The sequence below is a fragment of the Eurosta solidaginis genome, chromosome 1 (assembly GCF_040869045.1).
Source record: "Eurosta solidaginis isolate ZX-2024a chromosome 1, ASM4086904v1, whole genome shotgun sequence".
Classification (NCBI taxonomy): domain Eukaryota; kingdom Metazoa; phylum Arthropoda; class Insecta; order Diptera; family Tephritidae; genus Eurosta; species Eurosta solidaginis.
In genome coordinates this window covers 99,642,780-99,668,225 of record NC_090319.1, presented here as the reverse complement: position 1 = coordinate 99,668,225, position 25,446 = coordinate 99,642,780, and the positions used below count along the sequence as shown (strand labels likewise).

At 41.1% G+C, this 25,446-nt stretch overlaps 2 protein-coding genes across 3 annotated transcripts in view; one reads left to right on the top strand and one right to left on the bottom strand.

Moving 5' to 3' along the window:
* LOC137236575 (serine-rich adhesin for platelets) overlaps positions 1–12,256 on the top strand; it is a 51,020-nt gene extending 38,764 nt beyond the window's left edge. Inside the window, exon 8 of the mRNA XM_067759335.1 lies at positions 11,289–12,256. Within this exon, the coding sequence (XP_067615436.1) occupies positions 11,289–11,354 (66 nt within the window). The 3' untranslated portion in view covers positions 11,355–12,256. The remainder of the gene's footprint in view (positions 1–11,288) is intronic.
* Positions 11,711–25,446, bottom strand: part of ClpX (Caseinolytic protease chaperone subunit) — a 61,423-nt gene continuing 47,687 nt past the window's right edge. For both annotated transcript variants that reach the window (XM_067759337.1, XM_067759336.1), the window contains exons 2-6: positions 16,552–17,521; positions 16,161–16,437; positions 15,946–16,095; positions 13,471–13,692; positions 11,711–13,402 (exon numbers count right to left, since the gene is read on the bottom strand). In XM_067759337.1, the coding sequence (XP_067615438.1) occupies positions 13,199–13,402; positions 13,471–13,692; positions 15,946–16,095; positions 16,161–16,437; positions 16,552–17,321 (1,623 nt within the window). In that variant the 5' untranslated portion in view covers positions 17,322–17,521 and the 3' untranslated portion in view covers positions 11,711–13,198. The remainder of the gene's footprint in view (positions 13,403–13,470; positions 13,693–15,945; positions 16,096–16,160; positions 16,438–16,551; positions 17,522–25,446) is intronic.

The following is a 25,446-nucleotide window of genomic DNA, read 5'->3' as shown; positions in this document are numbered from 1 at the left end:
GCAAAAGTGGTTTTCATACCAAAAGTAGGAAAAAAGGACTATTCGCAGGCAAAGTCCTTCAGACCAATAAGTCTAACTTCCTTTGTCTTGAAGGCAATGGAAAAGATATTGGACCAAGAAATCAGGTCGAACGCCCTCAAGAGCTGGCCCTTACATCATAGCCAGCATGCGTACAGAGCGGGTAGGTCCACGGACACAGCTCTGTACCAATTAACATCTGAAATACAGAGGGTGTTCGAAACAGAGGAAACAGTGATTTGCGCTTTCCTTGACATTGAGGGTGCCTTTGACAACACATCTCATGAAAGCGTAAACATAGCACTGCAGAGAAGAGGAATTCTGATGCCTATTCAGAGATGGATTGACAATCTACTCCGCACAAGAATCGCTGAAGTCCATGTAGGCAACAGCGCAGTTAAGGTTAATACCACGAGGGGGTGCCCTCAAGGAGGTGTTCTATCACCCCTTCTGTGGAGCCTAGTAGTGGACGAACTCCTGCAAAAGCTATCTGACAGTGGCATAAGATGCCAGGGATACGCTGACGACATCGTTATAATTGCAAGGGGTAAGTTCGAGAGTACGCTCTGTGACATAATACAGAGAGCACTGAGTATTACGAAGGGATGGTGTGCCAGTGTGGGGCTTAACATCAACCCATCTAAAACGACCATCAATCATCCCTTTCACCAGAAGAAGGGCCCTACCAGCCCTGAGAGCAATTACAATAAATGGCGTGGCACTAGAACAGGAAACCGCGGTGAAATACTTGGGGGTCACTTTTGACACCAAGCTCCTATGGAAACAGCACTTCGACTCCATGAGAGCTAAGGCCACGAGGTCCATCATGATATGCAAACGTCTAGCAGGCAAATCATGGGGCTGTAGCCCGCATGTGCTAAGATGGATGTATACCATGATAGTAAAACCTATGATAACATACGGTTCGATAGCCTGGGCATCGAAAACAACTCGGGCGACGACGAGGCAAGCGCTGTCAAAACTTCAGCGACTGGCATGTGTATGCATCACGGGAGCTATGCGCACATGCCCTACAGCAGCGCTGGAGGCTATCCTTGATCTGACCCCGCTGCATATATCAATAGAGCAGTCAGCCAAGGGAACCCTCCTGAATATTGCTAAGGAGGGCTCGGGCATAGGTAAAGTTATATCGTCCCGAAACATGGAGGAATTGAGAGAGAAGATCCCAATCTCTCAACTCCCGAGGGATGATATCCTCAGGCAGATAGTCTATGAGAGAAGGTACAAAGTAGAATTGGGAGACAAGGGTACGTGGGAGGAAAGCAGAATTGTGTACATTCATCAGCTAAATAAAATAGTATGGTACACAGATGGCTCGAAGACGCCAGAGGGGATTGGATCTGGAGTCATTGGACCCAGAGCCAAGATATCAACGCCTCTGGGAGCACACCCGAGCATTTTTCAAGCGGAAGTGTTCGCTATAAGCCAGTGTGCTGACCTGAACCTTCAGCGCGAATACTCCAACGAGACAATTGCCATACTCAGTGACAGTCAGGCCGCCCTCAAGGCCATCTCGGCGTCTGAAATAAAATCAGCACTAGTACTTGAGTGCGTTGAAAAGCTAAATCAACTAGGAGCACACAACAAACTGTTGTTGGCCTGGGTTCCTGGCCACCGGGGAGTGGAGGGCAATGAGCAAGCGGACAGCCTGGCAAGGGAGGCAGCAATGACACGACCTATTGGTCCTGAGCCGTTCCTGCCAGTAGGCCCGCAGGAAATCGGAGGGCATCTACTATTAGAAGAAAGGGATAAGAGGGAAGAACACTGGCGCAATATGCCAGGCTTGAGGCAATCTAAGTTACTGCTGGGGGGCTACAGCACAACTCGATATAGGGCATTAATGGGCCTGTCGAAAGATAACCTGAGGATCCTAACAGCTATTCTTACAGGACACTGCAGACTGAACAGCCACATGCAGAAGCTGGGCATCCTATCGAACAACACATGCCGATTTTGTGATCGATCAGCGGAGACGGCGGAAAATATACTCCTGGAATGTGACGCAATCTCAAGACGTAGGGCTAAGTTTTTGGGCTCACCATGGCCAGAGCACTCTCACATCAAATCCCTCAAGCCAGGTGAACTGCTAGGGTTCATCAGAGAAGTCGGCTTGGATGAGGTGCTGTGAAGCAGTTGAGGGCACAATAGACCAATGGTCGCAGTGCGATCCTCAATTAATTATCTATCTACTAAATCTATAACAGCAACGGCGACAATTGCGTTGTTGGATGAAGTGTTTGCGGCTTACGGCGTACCGCTAACTGTCGTTTCTGATAATTGAACAAATTTCACTTCTGCAGAATTTAACAACTTTCTGACAGCAGACTAACAGACGCGAGTCCAACAGGACTAGGAGCCGTGCTTTCACACCGTTTAGAGAACGGGACCGAACGACCAATTGCATATGCAAGTCGAACATTGAATGCTACAGAACAACGCTATCCACAGATTGACAAAGAGGCATTGGCAATTGTGTGGGCGGTTCAGAAATTTTTCAAATATTTATACGCGAGTTATGTACAATGTATAAATAAAAATGACAATGTTAATATGTTAATAACATGACTTATGTATGTACAATGTACAATGTAAGTTAACAGAGATATCAAAGAAAGTGAGCTATGTTAATAACTTAATCTTGACATGTTATTGTTTCGTTCCCATAATTTCACTGTTATGTTAATACGTTTTTTATATGTTAATGAATGAATGAAAGTTGGGGAGAACGTAAAACAACAATGTTATGAATTTTTGTATATTGGAGAGTTTTGGTAAACCAGTTTTAATAACAACAAATTAGTACGTAAGTGAATATACATATTAGAGTAAGTAGATGCAAATGGAACTAAGCAGTTAAATGGTGTGATGCTTGTTAACTGTATAATCATACGATGTACATTTTTGTAGGTAATAAGCAATTTACTTTAATATAATAAATTAGTTTTGAAGCTGACCTCATGGAATAAAGACTTGTTTAAAATCTCGCAGTTGACATTTTTTATTGATTTAATTCGCGCGTCATTGGACACTAATCACCGATCATAAGCCAATGTCACAAATATTACAACCTGACAAATCGCTTCCAGTATTATGCATAAGTAGAATAGCGAACTATGCAGACTTTTTAAGCAGATTTGATTTCGAGGTAGTGTACAAGAGCCGACTATCTTTCACGCGCCCACTTTCGCTCACCGAAATCATTACAAATTAAGCAGATGCAGCAGACAGCCATGACGAATCTAGACGAATATGATGAGTTCGACCACTTCATGATTCGCCAAATCCACCAATTACCACTAAGTTCAGAACACATAGTAAGAGAGTGCAGAAAAGATGAACGAATGGGTAAAATAATTAAACTACTGGAAAGTGGCCAGTGCTTGAAAAGGGCAGGGTACAAATCCCCAGAAGTCAATTATAAGTTGTCCTCCGGATGTTTGACGTTCGAACATCGTGTTGTTATTCCACCAAAATATCGAAACAAACTGCTTGACAATTTACACACGGGGCGTTTAGGAATTGTTAAGATGAAAGGTATTGCTCGCTGATTCATATACTGGCCGGGCATAGACAATGATATCGAGAATATTGCGAACCAATGTGATGCATGTGCAATACAAGCAAACAAACCGGCAAAAAGTTAAGATCATCATTGGGAATACCCCAAGGGGCCATGGGAACGTATTCATATCGACTATGCGGGACCTTTCGAGGGAGCGATGTTGCTGGTAATATCGGATGCATACAGTAAGTGGTTAGAAGTGAGAGTTACTAAATCTATATCAGCAACGGGGACAATTGCGTTGTTGGATGAAGTGTTTGCGGCTTACGGCGTACCGCTAACTGTTGTTGTTGTTGTTGTTGTAGCAGTGCTTCGCCCCACCTAACAGACGCGACCGATCACAAACTGTCATCAATATCCTCTAACGGGAGTCCAAGGAAACTTGCTGTTTCAACAGGGGTGGACCATAGGGAAAGGGGTGTTAGAGGCGTTGGTTCCACATTACAATTAAAGAGATGGTTGGTGTCATGTGGGGACACATTGCAAGCGGGGCATACATTTTGTATGTGGGGGTTGATTCTGGATATGTAAGAGTTTAACCTGTTACAGTATCCAGAACGAAGTTGAGCCAGAGTGACACGCGTTTCCCTGGGGAGTATGCGTTCCTCATCCGCAAGTTTTGGATACTTTACTTTGAGTACTGGGTTCACCGGGCAATTCCCGGCATAAAGGTCCGACGCCTGTTTGTGGAGTTCACCAAGGACCTGCTTGTGTTTTTTCGCTTCATACGGCTGTGTTCTCAGATGCCGTATTTCCTCAAAATGCTTACGGAGATGACTCCTTAAGCCCCTAGGCGGTGCTGGCTCGTCAATCAGATGTCTGTTGGGATGCCCAGGTTTCTGGGTATTCAACAGGAACTGTTTGGTCAGCATCTCGTTTCTTTCCCTGATGGGGAGTATTCTCGCCTCATTATGTAGATGGTGTTCTGGGGACATAAGAAGACAGCCCGTGGCAATTCTGAGAGCAGTATTTTGGCAGGCCTGTAGCTTCTTCCAGTGGGTAATTTTTAGGCTTGGCGACCATATGGGTGACGCGTAGCACGTAATCGGCTGGCTAATTGCTTTGTATGTAGTCATGAACGTTTCTTTATCTTTTCCCCAGGTACTGCCAGCAAGGGATTTGAGGATTTTGTTACGGCTCTGAATTCTCGGAACAATTGCGGCTGCGTGCTCACCAAAATGTAGATCCTGATCAAACGTCACACCCAAGATTTTGGGGTGTAGGACAGTCGGTAGCGTAGAGCCATCGACGTGGATGTTCAAAATGGTCGACATTTGGGACGTCCATGTTGTAAATAAGGTCGCGGAAGATTTAGTCGGTGATAATGCCAGGTTTCGCGAGGCGAAAAAACTGGAGAGATCAGGGAGGTAGCCGTTTATTTTATTGCATAGCTCATCGATCTGTGGGCCTGGGCCTGTGGCCATTACTGTGCAGTCATCGGCGTAGGAAACGATTGTGACTCCTTCCGGTGGTGAAGGTAGTTTAGATATGTAGAAATTAAACAAAAGTGGGGATAGGACACCACCCTGTGGCACCCCTTGTTTAATTCTCCTTGGCTTTGATGTTTCGTTTCTAAATAGCACCGATGCCTGCCGACCACCCAGATAATTTGCGGTCCACCTTTTAAGACATGGGGGAAGGGTAGACCCTTCCAGGTCTTGCAGTAACGAGCCGTGGTTGACCGTATCAAAAGCTTTTGATAGGTCTAGCGCTACGAGTACTGTTCTATGGTGGGGGTTTTGATTTAAACCGCAATTTATCTGGGTACTAATGGCATTTAGCGCGGAGGTAGTGCTATGGAGTTTTCTGAAGCCATGCTGATGGGAGGCTAGTTGCAAATTTGCTTGGAAATAAGGGAGCAAAATGGCTTCGAGCGTCTTTGCTAGTGGCGATAGGAGAGATATCGGACGATACGACTCTCCTATGTTAGCTGGTTTACCAGGCTTTAGTAGCGGGACCACCTTGGCCATTCTCCATTTCTCGGGTATGACAAAGGTGGAAAGAGACAGGTTGAAGACCTGCGCTAAATATTTGAAACCCTCTTTCCCTAGGCTTTTAAGCATCGGCATGGCTATGCCGTCTGGGCCCACTGCTTTGGATGGTTTAGCGCGACCAATGGCGTCCTCAACCTCTTTAGCGGTGATGGTGATTGGTGACGCGCTGAATTTGTGTTTATGCGCGTGTCTGTTGGCCCTCCGTCTAACTTTGTCGACCGTAGAATGCATTATATATTGTCGGCAGAAAGCGCTCGCGCATTTTTTCGCATCCGACAGCACTTTGTCGCCAAAGGCGATGGAAACTTTGTCTTTGTGCTTAGTCGGATTCGATAGGGACTTTACGGTGGACCAAAGTTTACCCACACCGGTAGAGAGGTTACAACCTCTTAGGTGCTCCTCCCATTTCGCCCGCTTGTGTTCATCCACAAGCAATCTGATGCGTTGGTTTATATCCCTTATTTGGGGGTCGCCTGGATCAAGCTGCCTTATAAGGTCCCGTTCTCTCGCTAAGTTTGCGGCCTCCGCCGGGAAGTGGGGCCGGATTTCGGGAATTCTCCCGGCGGGAATGAAACGTGCCGAGGCGGATTCAATGACCTTGCGAAAGGCACGCTCCCCTTGGCGGGCATCAGTCGGGATAGGGAGGGCAGCAAAGAGGTTGTCTGTAAAGGATTTATATTCTCCCCACTTTCCTTTTTTAAAGTTTATGAAAGTGCGTTTTTCGGTGACGATGAAGTCGGCGGTACGCTCGAGCGAAACAAGTATAGGCAGGTGGTCGGATGCCAATGATACCATCGGCTGCCAGTTGACGCAGTTTACGAGTTCTGCGCTCACGATTGAGATATCTGGCGAACTGTGACAGCTTCCTACCATACGTGTGGGGGCGTCTCCGTTTATTGTGCAGAACGTCGTTTCTTCTATTTGATCCGCCAACATCTCGCCCCTACTGTCCGCCCGCAAATTTGAATGCCATAGATCATGATGGGCATTGAAATCGCCTAAAATGATGCGATTGTTTCCAGTGAGTAAGGCTCTAATATTAGGGTGGTATCCACCGGGGCAACAGGTGGCAGGGGGGATGTAGATGTTGATGATTTCTAGGTTTGCATCGCCTGACCGGACAGATAGGCCTTGACGTTCTAAGACGTTGTCCCTGCGGTCGATGCCAGGATCAAATATGTGATATTGCACAGAGTGGTGTATTATAAACGCGAGGCCGCCTCCATTTCCGCTCTCGCGATCTTTTCTGTGGACATTATACCCAGAGCAGGACTGCAATGCAGATCGTGCTGTGAGTTTAGTCTCTTGAATCGCAGCAATGCGGATGTTGTGCCGCTTCATGAAATTGACTATCTCCGTAATCTTCCCAGTTAGTCCATTACAGTTTAACTGCAGAATTCTGAAGTGCATGAGGGGAGACGTCGCCACTCTGGGGGTAAGTGACGGGTGACTACGCCTGGGTTCAGGAAGGCCAGGACGCAATTGCTGTTGTGGCCCTGGGACTGGGCGTCCTTGGGCAAGCATTGGGGTACCCGGATGATTTGGGTTTGCGACCTGGCAACATGGCGCGATGAAACCCGCCGAGGGGTTGCCGTCGCGGAGACCAGAACATCTAGGAAAGTGGCACCACCCGAGGCAGGAGCTGCATTGGGCGGATGTCGCAAACATATATATTCTGTGCTGGCAAACGGTGCAAACGGAGGTAGGGACTAAGAGTCTGTTTCCCTGACCTACACGATTGCTGCCGGAAAAGAGGGGGGAAGACGGGGGCAGGGGCTGTTGCTCAGCATTGCTTCCGACTCTACTACGAAGATTGTAGTTATGAGTGGTAGCAGCTGTTTGAGTTGTTGGCGCCGTAAGGCGCGAGCAGCAGCGGGTACTTGTTGTGGCTTGCTGAGCAGCGGGGCTGCTGGAAGGTAATGGGGGGGGCGCTTAGACGTAGACTACGGGACGCCCTTGGGCGTGAACAGCAAGGAGCCACAAAAGATTTATAAAAGTTACGTGGACGTCGGGTTTTGGAATCAAGCCCAGAACAACCTGTCCGATGCAACCATCCCTTACACGAGACACACTGAACAGAGTATGACCGTCCTAAAAAGATTCTTTTCCGGCAGATGCAGCAAAACCATTTCTCAGGACCGAGGTCAGGAGACGGACCCGGATTGGATTCGATACCTTCCCGGAGCAAGAGAATATGGAGCAGTCCTGCTGCAAGGAGCTGCTGGGAGGATGACAATTTGTGGGAGGGACGAAACAAATTAAATGGGGTTACACTGAAATGACAGTCCTTGGTCGGGAAAAATCCCGAGTCGCTCCGGTACATAGAACCGACTGCCTTGGGAAGCGTACCGCTAACTGTCGTTTCTGATAATTGAACAAATTTCACTTCTGCAGAATTTAACAACTTTCTGACAGCATTTGGTGTTAAATATCACAAATATTCAGCGCCGTATCACCCAGCAACTAACGGACAAGCAGAGCGTAGCGTACAAACAGTCAAGAAAGCATTGAAAGCGATGGGTACTGCGAGTAGTTCATTAAAGCCACATTTGAATGAATTTTTGAGGCAATACAAAAACGCACCGCATGCAACCACGGGGTCATCACCAGCACTACTATTTATGGGACGAGAGTTGCGCACACGGTTGAATCTGATTCGACCAGAGGAAATTTCAAAGAAGGTAGAAGAGAAGCAATACGTAAAGTCCAAGAAAACTATCAGAGAGTTTGAACCAAATCAAAACGTTTATTTTTTGTCTGGAAATCCGCGGATTTGTAAGTGGCTCAGGGGAACCATAAACGCACGTTTAGGTGATCTGCACTATGAAATACTGGTCAAAGGGAAAAGTGTAAAACGGCATGTGGACCAAATACGCAAAGCCCCTGTTGGACCTGATAAAACAGGTCGGGAAGTTGATTATTACAGGTCGAGGCTGTCAACCGAAAACAACACTAATGAAACTGAGGCATCAGCTGAAGTAGATAGCACTGTAGCAATAACGCAACCGGTGCTTACTGAAACGTCGCAAAACGAATCGTGTGGATCGGAAGATTTTGAAGGCTTTGCTTCGGCCAATAGTACAATCGGGCAAAATCCTACATCGACACCACATACAACACCCGAAACAAGTAGGATACCTCAAATTCCACGGCGATCAACCAGACAGAGAAGGGCACCTGTCGGATACTCACCTTAGCCCTTGCAGAGGAGGGAAAAATGTTATGTATGAAACGAGATGGCAGCGCCACGACAATAAATTATTTATATACACAGTTGCCAGAACATTATTTATCTTTTTCTTTATTACTTTTTTATCTTTCAATTGATATACTTTGACGCATTAACTTTAAAATGTAACAATTAACGTATTTCATTAATTAAATAAACACTCATATATAAGTCGCTTTCTATACATGTATGTATTATGTGTTCCAAATATGAGCCAAATCGGACCACAAATACGATTTTTGTGAATATCTCGATCCTTGCGCCACCTAGAGGCGATTTTTTTTCATAGGTCGCTTTCTATTCTTGTATGTATTTTGTGTTCCAAATATGAGCCAAATCGGACCAAAAATACGGTTTTTGTGAACATCTCGATCCTTGCACCACCTAGCGGCGCTTCCTTTTCATAGGTCGCTTTCTACTCTTGTATGTATTGTAACGAATTTACTTCCAATTCCCCTTATTTGCAATCTTCTGCTGAGTTCGAATCACTAAACTGTTGAATAAATAACTCCAATATTTAATAATGCAAAATGGCCTTTATTAAAGTACTTCACAATAACACTCAAACTTTGCAACGAATAGCTTGCTTAATAACCAAACTGATTGATAGCTCAAATGAAACTCTACTATCCAAAATAACACTGCTATTGCTCGCTAGATATCGTCTTAATCGAAACTCAAATCAAACTGAATTCCAGCGCCTCTACAATTGCCGCCTTTTATACTCTTTGATTTCAACCTTCGCATCTTCTAGGCGCTTCCAGAATCTACTAGTCCAGCAGCTCCCCTCTCTTGAGGACCCTAAACATAGATGTCCTCCTTCAGTTACTGAAATCCAATGGATTGGGCACACAAGGGTATGCAGATGGCTTAGTAATCTAGAAAGCTGGTGTTATATCTAAGGATTATCTATCAATCTTAACAAAACTGTTTTAGGGCCTTTTACCCGGAGAAGAAAGCTATCCATGCCAGAAACATCCCTGTGTGGCAGCAAAACACCTAGCTGCATTAAGCCTTCGAAATATCTCTGAGCAGAAATAAGACGGGGCATATAAAAGTAATAAGAAATTTCATAGGAAATCCCGTATTACAAGTACGTGATGCAATGGCCGCTACGCTCAGAATCACACGGAATTTTGAGATGTCCATTGTAGACAGAACTCTTTGGAAAACAGGAAATCCAAATGATGACCCGGACTCAAAGGTCTGGTTCACGGATAGATCGAAGTTTGATGACAGAAAAACCGGAGCTGGTATCTATGGGCCATACTTCAAGAAATCGATAGCAATAGGATGCAACCCCACCATTTTTCAGGCACAAATTTATGTAATAGAAGTTTACGGTAGGGGATGTCTACGGGGAGGCTTATTCTCGAAGGTTATCCTTATTATGCCAGACAGACAAGCAGCCTTGCGTGCCTTGCGAAAACAAGTCAACCTGACGGAATGCAGGAGCAGTTGGGGCATATCTCTAAAGCACTTCATACCGTTGCTGAGAAAAAAAATTTTTACCGGCGACCACGGAAAAATAACTGGTACGATGAAGAATACCGCGTTGCAACGGAAAGAAAAGCCGCTGTCTACAAGAAAAAAAGTAGGGCAGAAATGCGTGAGTGCGAGGAACTTGAGCCATAAGTAAACAAAGCAATTCAGACAAAACTGAATTTAATGATCACGGCAAATGCAGGCCAAAATTTTAGTACTCTCCGTAACGAGAGTATCAGCAAAACTCATTAATCTAAGCAGAGAGGACATAGCAACTGCTACAACAACAACGACCTCTCACTGGGAACTATACGGGACACTGTAGTCCACGTCATCATCTAAGTAAGTTAAATTTATCCGACACACATACCGGTCACCTTTTTGAGCTGGAGGATGACATTCCGGTTCACATTCTCTGCGAATGCGTTGCTCTGGCAAAACAGTGATATGTCTCTTAATTCCTTCGTTCGAGAGTAAAAAGCCCGAAGAAGTACTTAAATACATATAAAGCCTCCATATACAGTAATAGGCCGAAGGCAAGCTTACTTACTTAATTGGCGCTTAACCGTTAAACGGTTATGGCCGGCCAACAAGGCGCACCAGTCGCTTCTTCTCTCTTTCAACTGACGCCGATTGGTCACACCAAGGTAGTTTAAATAGTTTTCCACCTGGTCCTTCCAGCGGAGTGGCGGCCGCCCTCTTTCTCTGCTTCCATAGGCGGGTTCCGATAGAAACACTTTATTAGCCGGAGCGTCATCTTTCATTCGCATGTATCGAAGCTTAGTAATAATATCTAATGTTTACCAATTTAGAAAAAAAAATGTATGCAAATTAGGATTAACGCACCCAAAACTTCAAAAAAAAGGAATAGTTTGATTTCGGGTTCTGAACTTATTTTTAGTTAATTCCCTTTAGCTAGCTTTTAAGTGAAGCCTTTAAAATATTTGATGTATTTAAAAATATTCATTTCTAATTTCAGGCATCTGATTGGGATCGTTTTGCTGCGCAAGAATATGAACTACTAATCTCTGAGGAGAACGACTAAACGCCATACCAAAGAGCAAAAACCACAAATCATTTTTTTATACAAAATAATAACAAAAACTTCAGTTTTATAATAGAGAAATAGCGAATTAAAAAAGCTACAAAATAAATATACATAAATTTAATTATAGTTATTTATTTATATGAATAATAATATAGTACCAGTAAAGTTCTTAATTTAAAAAACAAACAAAAAAAGTGAAAACGAACAAATATTAAATATTTACACCTACATGCTACGAGAGGAACTATCTAAAAATAGTGAAAATGAAATGGAGAGTGAAAATCGATAAAGCAATCATATTTCTGTACTTAATGCCGTATGTGGAATGAAAGTCTAGTCAAACAATAATATCAAGCGTTCATACAAAGTCAACATCACAATAAAAGTAAATCAGAAGCATCCAACGGCAAATGGGGAAAAGAATTTTTTAATTACGGAATCATGCAATACAACAACATAAAATGATGTACAATACATAACGCCAAAAAGAAGAAGATAAAAACAAATATGCAAGCAAACAAACAAGCAAACGTAAAGATAATTAGTACGATTACGTTCTTTCTATATTGTTGTCTTAATTAATTGTACTTTTGATTTACACAAAAATTTAATCTCGTTTATTTATTTTTATTGTTTTTATTTCAATTATTTATTATTATATACTATATATAAAATACGCTATGATTTTAAAATAAAACTTGACACTACATTTTATTATCTAATGCTATCAAAAAAATTATTTATCTCTAAAACTTATATTTTTTTGTTTTTCTTCTTTACACGTGAAATATTTTTTTTCTGTTTTATTTAAATGAAATCAAGTGGGGCTAACAGTTAATTTGTAAATATATATTCATATATATATGTATGCATAGCAATTTTGCATTTTTTTAATAATTTATCGCACAAATTTGTTTATCGCTTTCTTCTTCACTTTTAATTACACTCACAGAAATATTACGTAAGTTTTAAAAATTTTCGAATTTTGCAATCAACGTTTCAGAATTTTTTCCTTTTTGCGAAAGCAGCAAAAACGCCTTGGCCTCACTTTGTTGCTTAAATTTTTCGTTTTTGCCTAAACATGTATGTATGTACGTACGTAAGACACAGCTTTTCCTATTCATCAGACATTTGTTTGCAGTGCTCAGTGAAATATTCATGATTTTTTCTTATTCGCGTTTATTGCAAAATATAAACTAAAAATATACATAAGTTTTCATTTAATATTAAATTATTGTTTATGGTATAGAGATAAAACTATTGGTTAATTTTTATTTTTGTTGTTTTAATAATAACTAAACGTTTTTTTTTTTTTTGGTTTAAAGTATAATTTTTCTTTTGTATTTTGATTTTAAATTTTTTTCGCCCCTTTCTTAACAATAAACACAAGATAGGAGTTGTTGTGTAGCTACAGCTGTTCTTGTTGTTGTTGCTTTTGTAGTGAATGAAGGAGTAACGCAACGCCACAACGCATCCGCAAATATTTAATTTTTTCTCACTTTGTTTGTTGTTTTAATAATAACTAAACGTTTTTTTTTGCTTTAAAGTAAATTTTTTCTTTTGTATTTTGATTTTAAATTTTTTTTGCCCCTTTCTTAACAATAAACACAAGATAGGAGTTGTTGTGTAGCTACAGAATGAAGGAGTAACGCAACGCCACAACGCATCCGCAAATATTAAATTTTGTCTCACTTTGATTTGAAGAAAAAATTGATACTCAAACGTTTTTTTTTTTAATCAAGCACTGCATTGCCTAAAATATTAGAATTTAGGAAGATTTTCTACCACATTCCTTTGTCTCAGTAGCTGCAAACGTGTACGTTGTAACGCTTCATTCAATTCTATTGCGTGATGCGTACTTTGGCGCTTTCGTTGTCCTCATAATTTTTACCCTCACTATCGTTTTCATCCATGGTATCGTCATCACTACTCTCCTTGCGTACATACACAGGCTGAGCATCACCTTTCACATATTCGGCAGTTATGTGAACACCGATAATGTCAGAGCCAGGTACCAAAAACATGGGATCGAGCAGCAATTGTTCCTTGTTTTATAAGAAAAGAAAATAAATATTTTAGTTATTCTATAATAAAAATTCATAATAATATTTACCATAATCGAACGCAGTCCTCGTGCTCCAGTATGACGTTCCATCGCCATGGCGGCTATCGATTCAATTGCATCACGTTCGAACGTTAAATCGACTTTATCCATGCCGATAAGCGCTTTGTATTGTGGTATCAGAGCGTTCTTCGGTTCGGTTAGAATGCGTACAAGCATACTTACATTGAGACTGTGGAAGGGCACAATAACGGGAAAACGGCCAACGAATTCCTACGAAAAAAATGTTTTATAAAAGTATAGCAAATTAAGTAAAATGTTTTGAACTATTTGAATGATGAAAACCCTGCCAAAACCAACAAAGTGCAACGACAAATATCTATTCTTTATTCATTTCAGCGTGTTAGGGGGCTTAGAATATACCCGCGGCAAGTATGCCTGTCGTAAGACGCGAATAAAATATCAAATTAATTTAAGGGGTTGTATAGCGCAACCCTCTCAAGGGGTTGCCAGCGCAATATATAGCTTCTCCGAGAGGGTCAGACTAGTACCTTTATGGTGCTTTGTTACCGGAACGTACCGGATCCGTATCCGGCAAAGGACCATCAACATCAATAACACACCCCAAAAATTGTGGGGAGTGTCTTTATCGTTAATACAATAAAAACAAGCTTCATATTTATTTTTTCAAGTAGGTCTTCCAAGGAGAGATATTCTTGATTTTCGAGACCATATAGTTTATTGTTGAAAAAGGTGTAGTTTATGCGTCCTTAGTGCTGCTAATACCAATTTCACACAGAAACTTAATCGAATCCCAATTTTATTTAATGAAATAATTAAGTTTTCTTTTCACACAGGGCCACTTGTTCCATGAAGCGAACATTTCTCAGCAGCCGCGCTTTTACAAAAAATAGTTAAAAGAGATAGTAGCGAATCCTCCATAACTATAAAGGCAATCAAAATAAAATGCATGCGCAACTCCTCATAGATGTTGCACCTAACCAAATATGTGCCTATTTTGAAAAACCCATATTATCTTTTGCAGCAAATGCAGCGATAATAAAATCTTGAATTTTTTCGTGTTTCTTCTATTTTTCGTAAATTATTGAAAATAAATTATTTTTGATAGGCAATTGTTACATTGACAATGAAATCTGAAACACGAAGCAAAACGACTAGAGTGATTAAAGGGGTTGTGTAGCGCAATATATAGCTTCTCCAACCCAATTGTCAACCTCACCTTCGAGACGAGGCTCTGGCGACCCCTCGTTTTGCTTGGGAGGGAGGGATGGCCTGAAGGTTTAATGTGGCCATATAAATCGTTCCCGAGATGGTCCGGCTAGTACCTTAATGGTGCTGTGTTACCGGAGCTTGCCGGATCTGTATCCGGCAAAGGACCATCACATCGATAACACTCCACAAAGCCTTCGGGGAGTAACTTATCGCTACAACAACAACTACAACAACACTAGATTTTTCACTCCATTGGGCATTCAATAAAGCAATACTGAGATAATTAAGAACTTGTATTTTTTATGGAAGATTGAATTCAATAAGGGCTTTAATGTAGAAAACTTGACTAATTATTTCATAAAGCGTATGTGTGAAATTGGCATAAAACTGCACTAAAGTCGAGGGCTTTTGGAGTCAAACATAACCCTGTAAGTCGTCCGAGTGTCAGACTGCACGGGAGTTTTTGAGAAAGAGGCGGCTGTCCAGTGTGGGCGATGAACAAACATTCCTCGGCCTAAAATTAGATCTACCTTTCCCTTCTTCGGTCATCGCCGGTACGAAAAAAGGCCACGTTTTGTACAAATGGGAAGAGATTGTTGTTATGCAAGCACGTTGACGTCATTATTACCAACTGTACATAATCCAAAGTCAGCAAATTCGTCTACTAATAGACCAGCAGGACTTCGAGAAGAAAACAAAGAAACAATGGTGATAATAGGCAAGACAATGGCACCCATATGAGCAGTGCGCTACGGGGCACAGGATGTTCCCTTATGGCGGTATAACTATACATTTTTTGAGGTACCGGTGCAATGATACAACAACGCGCTTGTGGCATGTTTATATAGTGCGAAACATCTCAACTGGTACTTAATTCAGCAGATCCGGCTTTCAGGCGTATGAGAAGGCCTGAAAACCTCCGGCAATGCATTGTGCCGCAAAGGGTATGTACAAACTCGATGAAAGCTTATTGAACATATACGATGCCGATCACCTCACACTATCAATATTTTAGGTGGCACTGTTGACATCAAACATCTTTTGGAGAATTGAAATACTTTCCGAAAATGCTACTACCAGTGGGAAAGTTAAGGGAGTGTAAAAAAACGTAAAGTGAATCAACATGCGCTACTTGGGCTGTCTCGCCGGCAGGGCAGTAGATCAGTCGACCCATAAAAGCGTATCACTGGCAAATGACTGTCACTTTCCAAGCAGTACTTGCAAACTGTTAATTATGTGGCGTCCATGCACTCCCCAAACAAACTTCGTTTTACCAATTAATTTAGTACTTACAGGTATCATTCCGAATTCGACGAGATCTCTAGCTTGAACTTTTTTCAGGCATTTATCACGTTCCTCCTGATCGCTGTCCATAGGACTGGCGGTCGACTGAGCGGCACGACGGCCTGATGATTGAGTTGAGGGTATTCCAAAGCCCAAGTACTATGAAATATAAAGAGAAAAAAAAATTAAGAAAACCCCATAATTTTAATAGTGTTACTTTTTACCTTTTCGTTAATTCGTCTTGCAATGAGACGATCCAGTCCAGTATAAGCGCCCGAAGCCACAAACAATATATTCGTTGTATCCACTTGCACAGTTTCACCTCGCAGTTTACGCGGCGAATTGCGTTCGGGTACATTTACGATGGTGCCTTCCAACATTTTCAACATACCTTGTTGCACACCTTCACCACCAACATCACGCAGTTGATGTATACCAGGTACAGCACCAATTTTATCCACTTCATCTAAGAAGACTATACCGGTTTGAGCGCGCTCAACGCTGCAACAAAAGTACAAAAATAAAAGAACGTAGGAAAATGGTAGAAGAAAGAAAAAACGTATTAGTACAAATTGTCCATATGAAGCTCGATTTATGAAACCAAACGTTACTCACTTGTAGTTGGCATCTTGCAATAATTTCGAAATTACACTCTCAATATCCTCTCCAACATAGCCCGCCTGGGTTAGTGTTGTACAATCGCATATTGCAAACGGCACATCCAAGCAACGCGCAATAGTTTGCGCTATCAAAGTTTTGCCCGAACCCGTTGGACCCAACATTAAAATATTACTTTTTTCCAATTTCACTTCATAATTTTGTTTATCCAATATTTCCGAACCAGAATCTGAATGTGGATGATGTACGCTACCACCACCACCACTGCCAGCACCAGTAAAATTACCTTTAGGCGGTAGTTCCGTGCCTGATGTGTTGCCGATTGTGTGGCCTATACCAGAGATATGTAGTAAATCTGTACGACCCATTGCTTCAGCAGTTTGAATTGTTGTTTGCGTTTGAACTTGCGGCAAATTGTGGTGAATACGTTTGTAATGATTGTAAACAGCAACAGCTAACACTTTCTTTGCAAAATCTTGTCCCACCACATGACGGCCTAAATATTCCATAATCTTTTGTGGTGGCGGTGGAGGTTTGCGATAGTTTTTTGGTTCTTCTTTCGCATTTTTTTTTGTATCAACTTCAGAGAGTACGACAAAGAAATGATTGCATTTGGCGCATTTTACGAAACGCGTCGAACTGACGAACGTCTCTACGTGAGTACAAGGATTTCCACATTTTGGACAGGAGAGTATGTTTTTATCGTTTGGTGGTTCACCACCACTGCCTATTGTAGAAGCACCGCCACTACCACCAACTCCACCCATCGAACCGCCACTGCTGGCTCCTGAGCCCGATGTGGGGCCGCTGGTGGTGCTGCCGCTACCCGACGACGATGACGCATTAGCTGTTACGGTTGTGCGATACAACTCAGCACGTTCTGTGTGGTTATGTATGCAACGTGTTGAAGTTACGGTGACATTCGAATCGCTATTAACCTGACTAATGATGTTGGTGCAACAGACTCCTGAAAAGAAAAGTAAGTAATTAGAGATTTACATTGCCCATATCGCCGGCTGAGTAGAGCTTGTATCTACGCATATGCAAAAAATGGTCGAATAAGCCAAAGTGTGTTCTGCATAATCCACATCCTCAAGCCGCGCCAATTACCGCGGAAGTAGACTACTTAAATTCGCGTATAAGGTTATATCTAGCGTATTGTGCAAAATTGATGCCCAAGTTCAACGTATTGATTTGACCTAACCAGTGCGGCTTTAGACCTGGTTAACCTACTATTAAAAAGATTTGCGTTATACGCCAAGTCCTGGAGAAGACAACGATAAGAGATCTAGCACCCACCATCTTTTTGTCGTCTTCGAAGCATCGTCAATTATCACAAAACAGGGACAGCTGGCGTGACTTGTTACGCAACACGCATAATGGCCTAGGCGATTAAGCGCCAATTAAGAATTTCGTGGCTGAGAGGATTTTAGTTTATTTTATGATGCATTCTTAGTTAGCTGTCTATGGCACTGCAATATTTTAATAAAATGCTAAATAAGGGTATTTCTTTATTTTCATCCATTCTCTATATCTAGTATAAGTACCAATATCTCGCGTTCCAAAGAGGCCTGCCAAAAAACAAAACAATGTCCTGAAGGCAAACAGTTTAACTTTAAATGAATACATCGTCGGTCCCATTGAAGACTAACACGTTTCAGTTGTTCGTGTGCAGGCATAACTCAGTTCATTAAGAAAAGCTTAGGTACAGATTTGCAGGGTCGTGCGAATATTTTTGGCAAAGTTATGCCCAAAAACATATTGTTATCTAACTATTCGAATTGTGACGAATATTAGCATCACTAATTGATACATCCCTAAGGTTATTAAATAAGGGCACAACAACATTAAAGCAAGCTACATAAACACATTTATCATCATTTACACATGTCCATACAAGGCAGTAGAAAAGGAGATACTCACCATCAGCCGAAGTAGTACTCACATATACACACGCATATGGCTATGCGAGAGGCTATAAACTAGAAATATACATGTACATGTATGGCTGGTAACCAGGCATGGAGTTCGCGAAGTTACTAGACCTTAGGAGAAATGGGTGAACGATGCAACAGAGAGTATAAAAGCAGCGAAAGCTGAGTAGTCAGTAATCAGTTTTGATTTAAGCACGCTATTGTTGTGAAGTTAAGTGTTATTGTGAAGTAATTTCAAAGTAGTCTAATAAAGACCATTTTGCATTATTGATTATTGGAGTTATTTATTCAGCAATTTAGCGATACGAATGTTAGTAGAAGGGTAAGAATAAGCAGAATTTTCCGAAATTCGTTACAGAATTAATATTGTCTTGCAAACGGTACACGGAATGCATGGATTGTACGGATTGTAAAGACACAAGAAGAAAATACACACAAAAAATTATATGTCATACGTGCAATTAATAGAATTGTTGAAAATGAAAAACAACCCTGCTTTAACGGTACTCCTATCGTTTCGCTCACGAAAAGATAGAGGATCAGAGACGTAAACCGCCAACGACAGACAGCAATAGAAATTGCCAAACTGGTAGTAGGTAATTCACTACATTACCTACTTGAAGATTAGCAAAAACGCGGTGTTTTCGCTAAAATTTCACAAAAGAGTTATTGAAAACGTTAAAAAATAGTTAAATTGTGGTTACTATATCAAAATAAAATTTTCTAGCATTGGAATTTACGAACTTCATGCCATATTTTCCCAAAGGTGAATTACCTACCCGCGATTAGATGGTTTACTACTTCCCACTATTCGTTCTGTTGGCGTTTCTCTTTGCGTTTACTTCTCTGTTGAGCATTTGTTTTTTATATTGTGGCGAATTTTGGCATCACTATTTTTAAATAACGGCACAACAACAATAAAGCAAGCTGCCACTCTTGTGTACATGAACAAATCAATCATCATTTGCACACATACATACAAGGCAACGAAGAGATACTCACAAACACATGTAATCATCAGCCGAAGTAGTTACTCACACATACACCCGCATATGGCTATAAGATAAACATAAACTACAAATATACATGTATAACTCTGGTAACCAAGCGAGAGATTAGAGAAAGTGAAACGTCTAGACCTTAGGAGAAATGTGCGAACGAAGCAACGGAGAGTATAAAAGTAGCGCAAGCTGACTAATCAGTAATCAGTTTTGACTTAAACACGCTATTGGTTGTGAAGTATAATTGTGAAGCCCTACTCCCAAAGTTATCTAAATAAAGACCAGTTTGCAATACTGAATATTGGAGTGATTTATTCAACAGTTTAGCGATTCGAACGGTAGCAGAAGGTTGCATAATAATCAGAAATCACCAGAAACGTAACAATATTATTCTTTTCTTTTTTGCGGAGTTTTTCTTACTGATGCTTGCTTTAACTCCGCAATGAGTTGCTCTCGTGTTCTTGCATATTTTGTAGTCGGGTATAAATAATCCGTGCAATCCGTGCACCTTGCAAGGTAAAGCGATACCCCAATATCTCGGGAACCATTGGTGCTACATGAAAATTTTACCATTCCTTTATTTGTAATAAAATTGTCAACATTTTTTACCTTGGCCAGTTTTTTTATACAATAAACTCGTGACGTAGGCGGTCGCCGTGGTATGTTGGTAGCGTGATCCGCCTACGACACCGAAGATCCTGGGTTCACAGCAACATCAAAATTTTAGAAACAAGTTTTTTCAATTAGAAGAAAATTTTTCTAAGCGGGGTCGCCCCTCGGCAGTGTTTGGCAAGCACTCATGAGTGTATTTCTGTCATGAAAAGCTTCGCAGTGAGAACTCATCTGCCTTGCAGATACCGTTGGGAATCGGCATAAAACAAGTAGGTCCCGTCCCGCCAATTTGTAGGATAAATTAAAACAAGTAAAGGTGTCTAAGTTCGGGTGTTACCGAACATTATATATTCAGCGTGAGCTTCAGTTGTACATTTCATTTCAGTAAAATTACTTTTCTACATAACACGTGGCACAGCCCGTTTAAAAAAATGTCTCCCCATTTCCTCTTACAATAAAACTTGATAAGTGAAATATCATTGATTCAAAACTATTTTTTGCTAACTTATAGCTTATTATTCTAGTATACGACCCTTTTAAACTTGTTTTGTATCTAAGTTGCCGTGGTCTTTAACCGATCCAGTACATTTTTACTAGAAATATTTTTTGCTATAAGGAAAATATATGTGTACACAATTTCATTACGATTCTTCGAGTTATGGCTCCCGAAACCTAGAAAATTGCTTAGTCATAAAATTTTCAAAAATTTTAGTGTTTTCTAATTTAATGTTATAATTCCATTCAGAAAGCAAAATTCTAGTGATACAAAGCTCGTTTTCGCTAAGATATAGCTTATTATTTTCATCTACGACCGTTTTAAAAATCGTTTATATAAAAGTGGGCGTGGTCTCTAACAGATCTCGTCCATTTTTTCTAGAAATATTTCCTGCTATAGGGAAAATTTGTGTACCCAATTTTATTACGATCCGTTAATTTTTCTTCGAGTTATGGCTCCCGAAACATAGAAAATTCCTTAGTCATAAACAGGGCGGTGCCACGCCCATTTTTTAAATATGAAGTTTTTCCTATTTATTGTTTTAAATTCACTTGGGAAATGAAATAACATTGATATAAAGCTTTTTTTTGCAAAGATATAGCTTATTTTATTCCTTCACGACCCTTTTAAAAATCTTTTATATAAAAGCGGGCGTGGTCCTTAACCGATTTCGTTAATTTTTCCTCAAAGCATTCCTTATAGTAAAGGCAACCTCTCTGCCGAATTTTGTTACGATAGATTTAACGATTTTTGATTTATGAATAATAATATTTGTAAAATTGATTTTTTCCCAAGTGGGCGGTGCCACGGCCATTTTAAAAAAATGTTTCAAATTTTTATCAAGAGTTCAATATCAGTCCATTACACTACTGAGGACCTCGTAGTGGTGGCCGCTGAACAAAGGAATAAGCAGGCACTTATCCTGGCATCCTGCTACATGGCCTATGCTGCGGAGGTTCCACCGATGGAGTGCAAGAGGCTAGTACGGGACGAAGGGCGGTTGGTCATAGGCGCGGATGCAAATGCGCACCACAATGCGTGGGGAGGAGCAGATACGAACGAGAGAGGCGAATCTCTATTTTGTTACATCCTGCAAACCAATTTGCAGATAGCCAACAGGAGAAATGTCCCTACATACATTGGTCCAACATCCAGCAATGTCTTGGATATTACACTGAGCTCCGAACGTGATATATCAAGGTATGATTGGATGGTTCTTGATAGACCATCCTTCTCCGACCATGCGTATATCAGCTTCAGCATCCCTCTAAAGAGGGTAGAGAAGGGAGGAACATTTAGAAACCCTAGGTCAACAAACTGGACTAAATTCCAGAAACAGGTAGAAACTAAACTGGGACAACCCCAAGAGGTTGCCAATGTGGAAGAAGTGGAGGAGACTAATGAATTCCTAACTAGGACGCTTATGACTGCGTATAACAAAGCTTGCCCTCTAAAAAGATTCAGAGAAAAGCAAAGCCGCCATGGTGGAGCAATGAGCTGAGTCTTCTAAGAAGACAGGTAAAAGAAATGTTTAAGCTAGCAAAGACCGCGGAAAGAGAAGCGTGTCGGGACGATTTCAGGGATCTACTGAGGTTCTACAAGGGTGAAATTTCCAGGGCGAAAGAGATTCTCATGGAAAAGTTTCTGTACGGACAAAGAGTGCTCCAGCCAAACAGCACGGTTGAGAAAAGTCTTAGCAACCGGAAATATAGTCCAGGGAATAATAAAGAAAGAGAACGGGGAAGGGTCACGTAATAGTGAGGAATCCCTAGAGGTGCTTCTCGATACACATTTCCCATCGGGAGATGGTTTAGAAGAGCCAGCAGACAGCACTCACACTTCCATCACGGAGCGGGTAGTGCCAGGCTTGGTGACCGATACCAAGATCGAGTGGGCAGTGAAGAGGTTTTCTAAGTTTAAATCGCCGGGCCCAGATGGTATATTCCCGGCCATGCTACAAGTTTCAAGTAGGGCGGTCGTGGAATGGCTTAAAATAATATTCGATGGGTGCATAAGACTGAATCATGTACCGCACTCTTGGAGAACTGCTCGTGTAGCTTTCCTACCAAAAGCGGGAAAGATCGGTCACGTGTATGCCAATGACTATAGACCCATTAGCTTAACATCATTTCTGCTCAAAACCTTTGAGAGGCTGATAGATGTGTACATAAAGTCCAACGTGGATGAAAAGCTGCTCTCCACAACACAACATGCGTACACCAAAAGCAAGTCGGTAGACACCGCAGATGCCGTTCGGAATCGGCATAAAAGGAGTAGGTCCCGTCCCGCCAATTTGTAGGATAAATTAAAAAAAGTAAAGGTGTCTAAGTTCGGGTGTTAGCGAACATTATATACTCAGGGTGAGCTTCAATTGTACATTTCATTTCAGTAAAATTACTTTTCTACATAACACGTGTTTAAAAAAATGTCTCCCCATTTCCTCTTACAATAAAACCTGATAAGTGAAATATCATTGATGCAAAACTATTTTCTGCTAAGTTATAGCTTATTATTCTAGTCTACGACCCTTTTAAACTTATTTTATATCTAAGTTCCCGTGGTCTTTAACCGATAAAGTCCATTTTTACTAGAAATATTTTTTGCTATAAGGATAATATATGTGTACACAATTTCATTACGATTCTTCGAGTTATGGCTCCCGAAACATAGAAAATTGCTTAGTCATAAAAGGGGCGGTGCTACACCCATTTTCAAAAATTTTAGTGTTTTCCAATTTAATGTTATAATTCAATTTAAAAAGTAAAATTCTAGTGAAACAAAGCTCTTTTTCGCTAAGATATTGTAATATTTTCGAAAAATAATAAAACTGAAGCGCTGAAGTTTAGCGTCAGAAAGATATTCCTTCTTTACTGAATTAATTCTTTCCTATTTATACAAAAGTTCTTAACCTATACATATATACATTCTTACATTAATATTTACATACTACAAGTGCATGACTCAATAGTGAGAAATGCTTTGTCAGCGAATTATTATATTGACCTACATATTGTCAATACGATTCCTACTTGAGCAATTTGGGTATGACGCATTAATGCATTAGGCGACTTGGTGAACGCGAATGAATTCATAGTAGTTATCTGGGTCAATGAACGAATGTTTGTAATGTTAAGCGTGTTTGAAGTGAGGTGAATTCCACCCGATACTACAATATAGCTTATTATTTTCATCTACGATCTACAATGCCTTGCAGATGCCGTTCGGAATCGGCATAAAAGAAGTAGGTCCCGTCCCGCCAATTTGTAGGATAAATTAAAACAAGTAAAGGTGTCTAAGTTCGGGTGTTACCGAACATTATATACTCAGGGTGAGCTTCAATTGTACATTTCATTTCAGTAAAATTACTTTTCTACATAACACGTGGCACAGCCCGTTTAAAAAAAAAATGTCTCCCCATTTCCTCTTACAATAAAACCTGATAAGTCAAATATCATTGATTCAAAACTATTTTTTGCTAAGTTATAGCTTATTATTCTAGTCTACGACCCCTTTAAACTTGTTTTATATCTAAGTTGCCGTGGTCTTTAACCGATAAGGTCCATTTTTACTAGAAATATTTTTTGCTATAAGGAAAGTATATGTGTACACAATTTCATTACGATTCTTCGAGTTATGGCTCCCGAAACATAGAAAATTGCTTAGTCATAAAAGGGGCGGTGCTACACCCATTTTCAAAAATTTTAGTGTTTTCCAATTTAGTGTTATAATTCAATTTAAAAAGTATAATTCTAGTGATTAATAATATTTGTAAAATTGATTTTTTCCCAAGTGGCCGGTGGCACGGCCATTTTAAAAAAATGTTTCAAATTTTTATCAAGAGTTCAATATCAGTCCATTACACTACTGAGGACCTCGTAGTAGTGGCCGCTGAGCAAAGGAATAAGCAGGCACTTATCCTGGCATCCTGCTACATGGCCTATGCTGCGGAGGTTCCACCGATGGAGTGCAAGAGGCTAGTACGGGACGAAGGGCGGTTGGTTATAGGCGCGGATGCAAATGCGCACCACAATGCGTGGGGAGGAGCAGATACGAACGAGAGAGGCGAATCTCTATTTTGTTACATCCTGCAAACCAATTTGCAGATAGCCAACAGGAGAAATGTCCCTACATACATTGGTCCAACATCCAGCAATGTCTTGGATATTACACTGAGCTCCGAACGTGATATATCAAGGTATGATTGGATGGTTCTTGATAGACCATCCTTCTCCGACCATGCGTATATCAGCTTCAGCATCCCTCTAAAGAGGGTAGAGAAGGGAGGAACATTTAGAAACCCTAGGTCAACAAACTGGACTAAATTTCAGAAACAGGTAGAAACTGAACTGGGACAACCCCAAGAGGTTGCCAATGTGGAAGAAGTGGAGGAGACTAATGAATTCCTAACGAGGACGCTTATGACTGCGTATAACAAAGCTTGCCCTCTAAAAAGATTCAGAGGAAAAGCAAAGCCGCCATGGTGGAGCAATGAGCTGAGTCTTCTAAGGAGACAGGTAAAAGAAATGTTTAAGTTAGCAAAGACCGCGGAAAGCGAAGCATGTCGGGACGAGTACAGGGATCTACTGAGGATCTACAAGCGTGAAATTTCCAGGGCGAAAGAGATTCTCATGGAAAACTTTCTGTACGGACATAGAGTGCTCCAGCCAAACAGCACGGTTGGGAAAAGTCCTAGCAAAGGGAAATATAGTCCAGGGAATAATAAAAAAAGAGAACGGGGAATGGTCACGTAATAGTGAGGAATCCCTAGAGGTGCTTCTCGATACACATTTCCCATCGGGAGATGGTTTAGAAGAGCCAGCAGACAGCACTCACACTTCCATCACGGAGC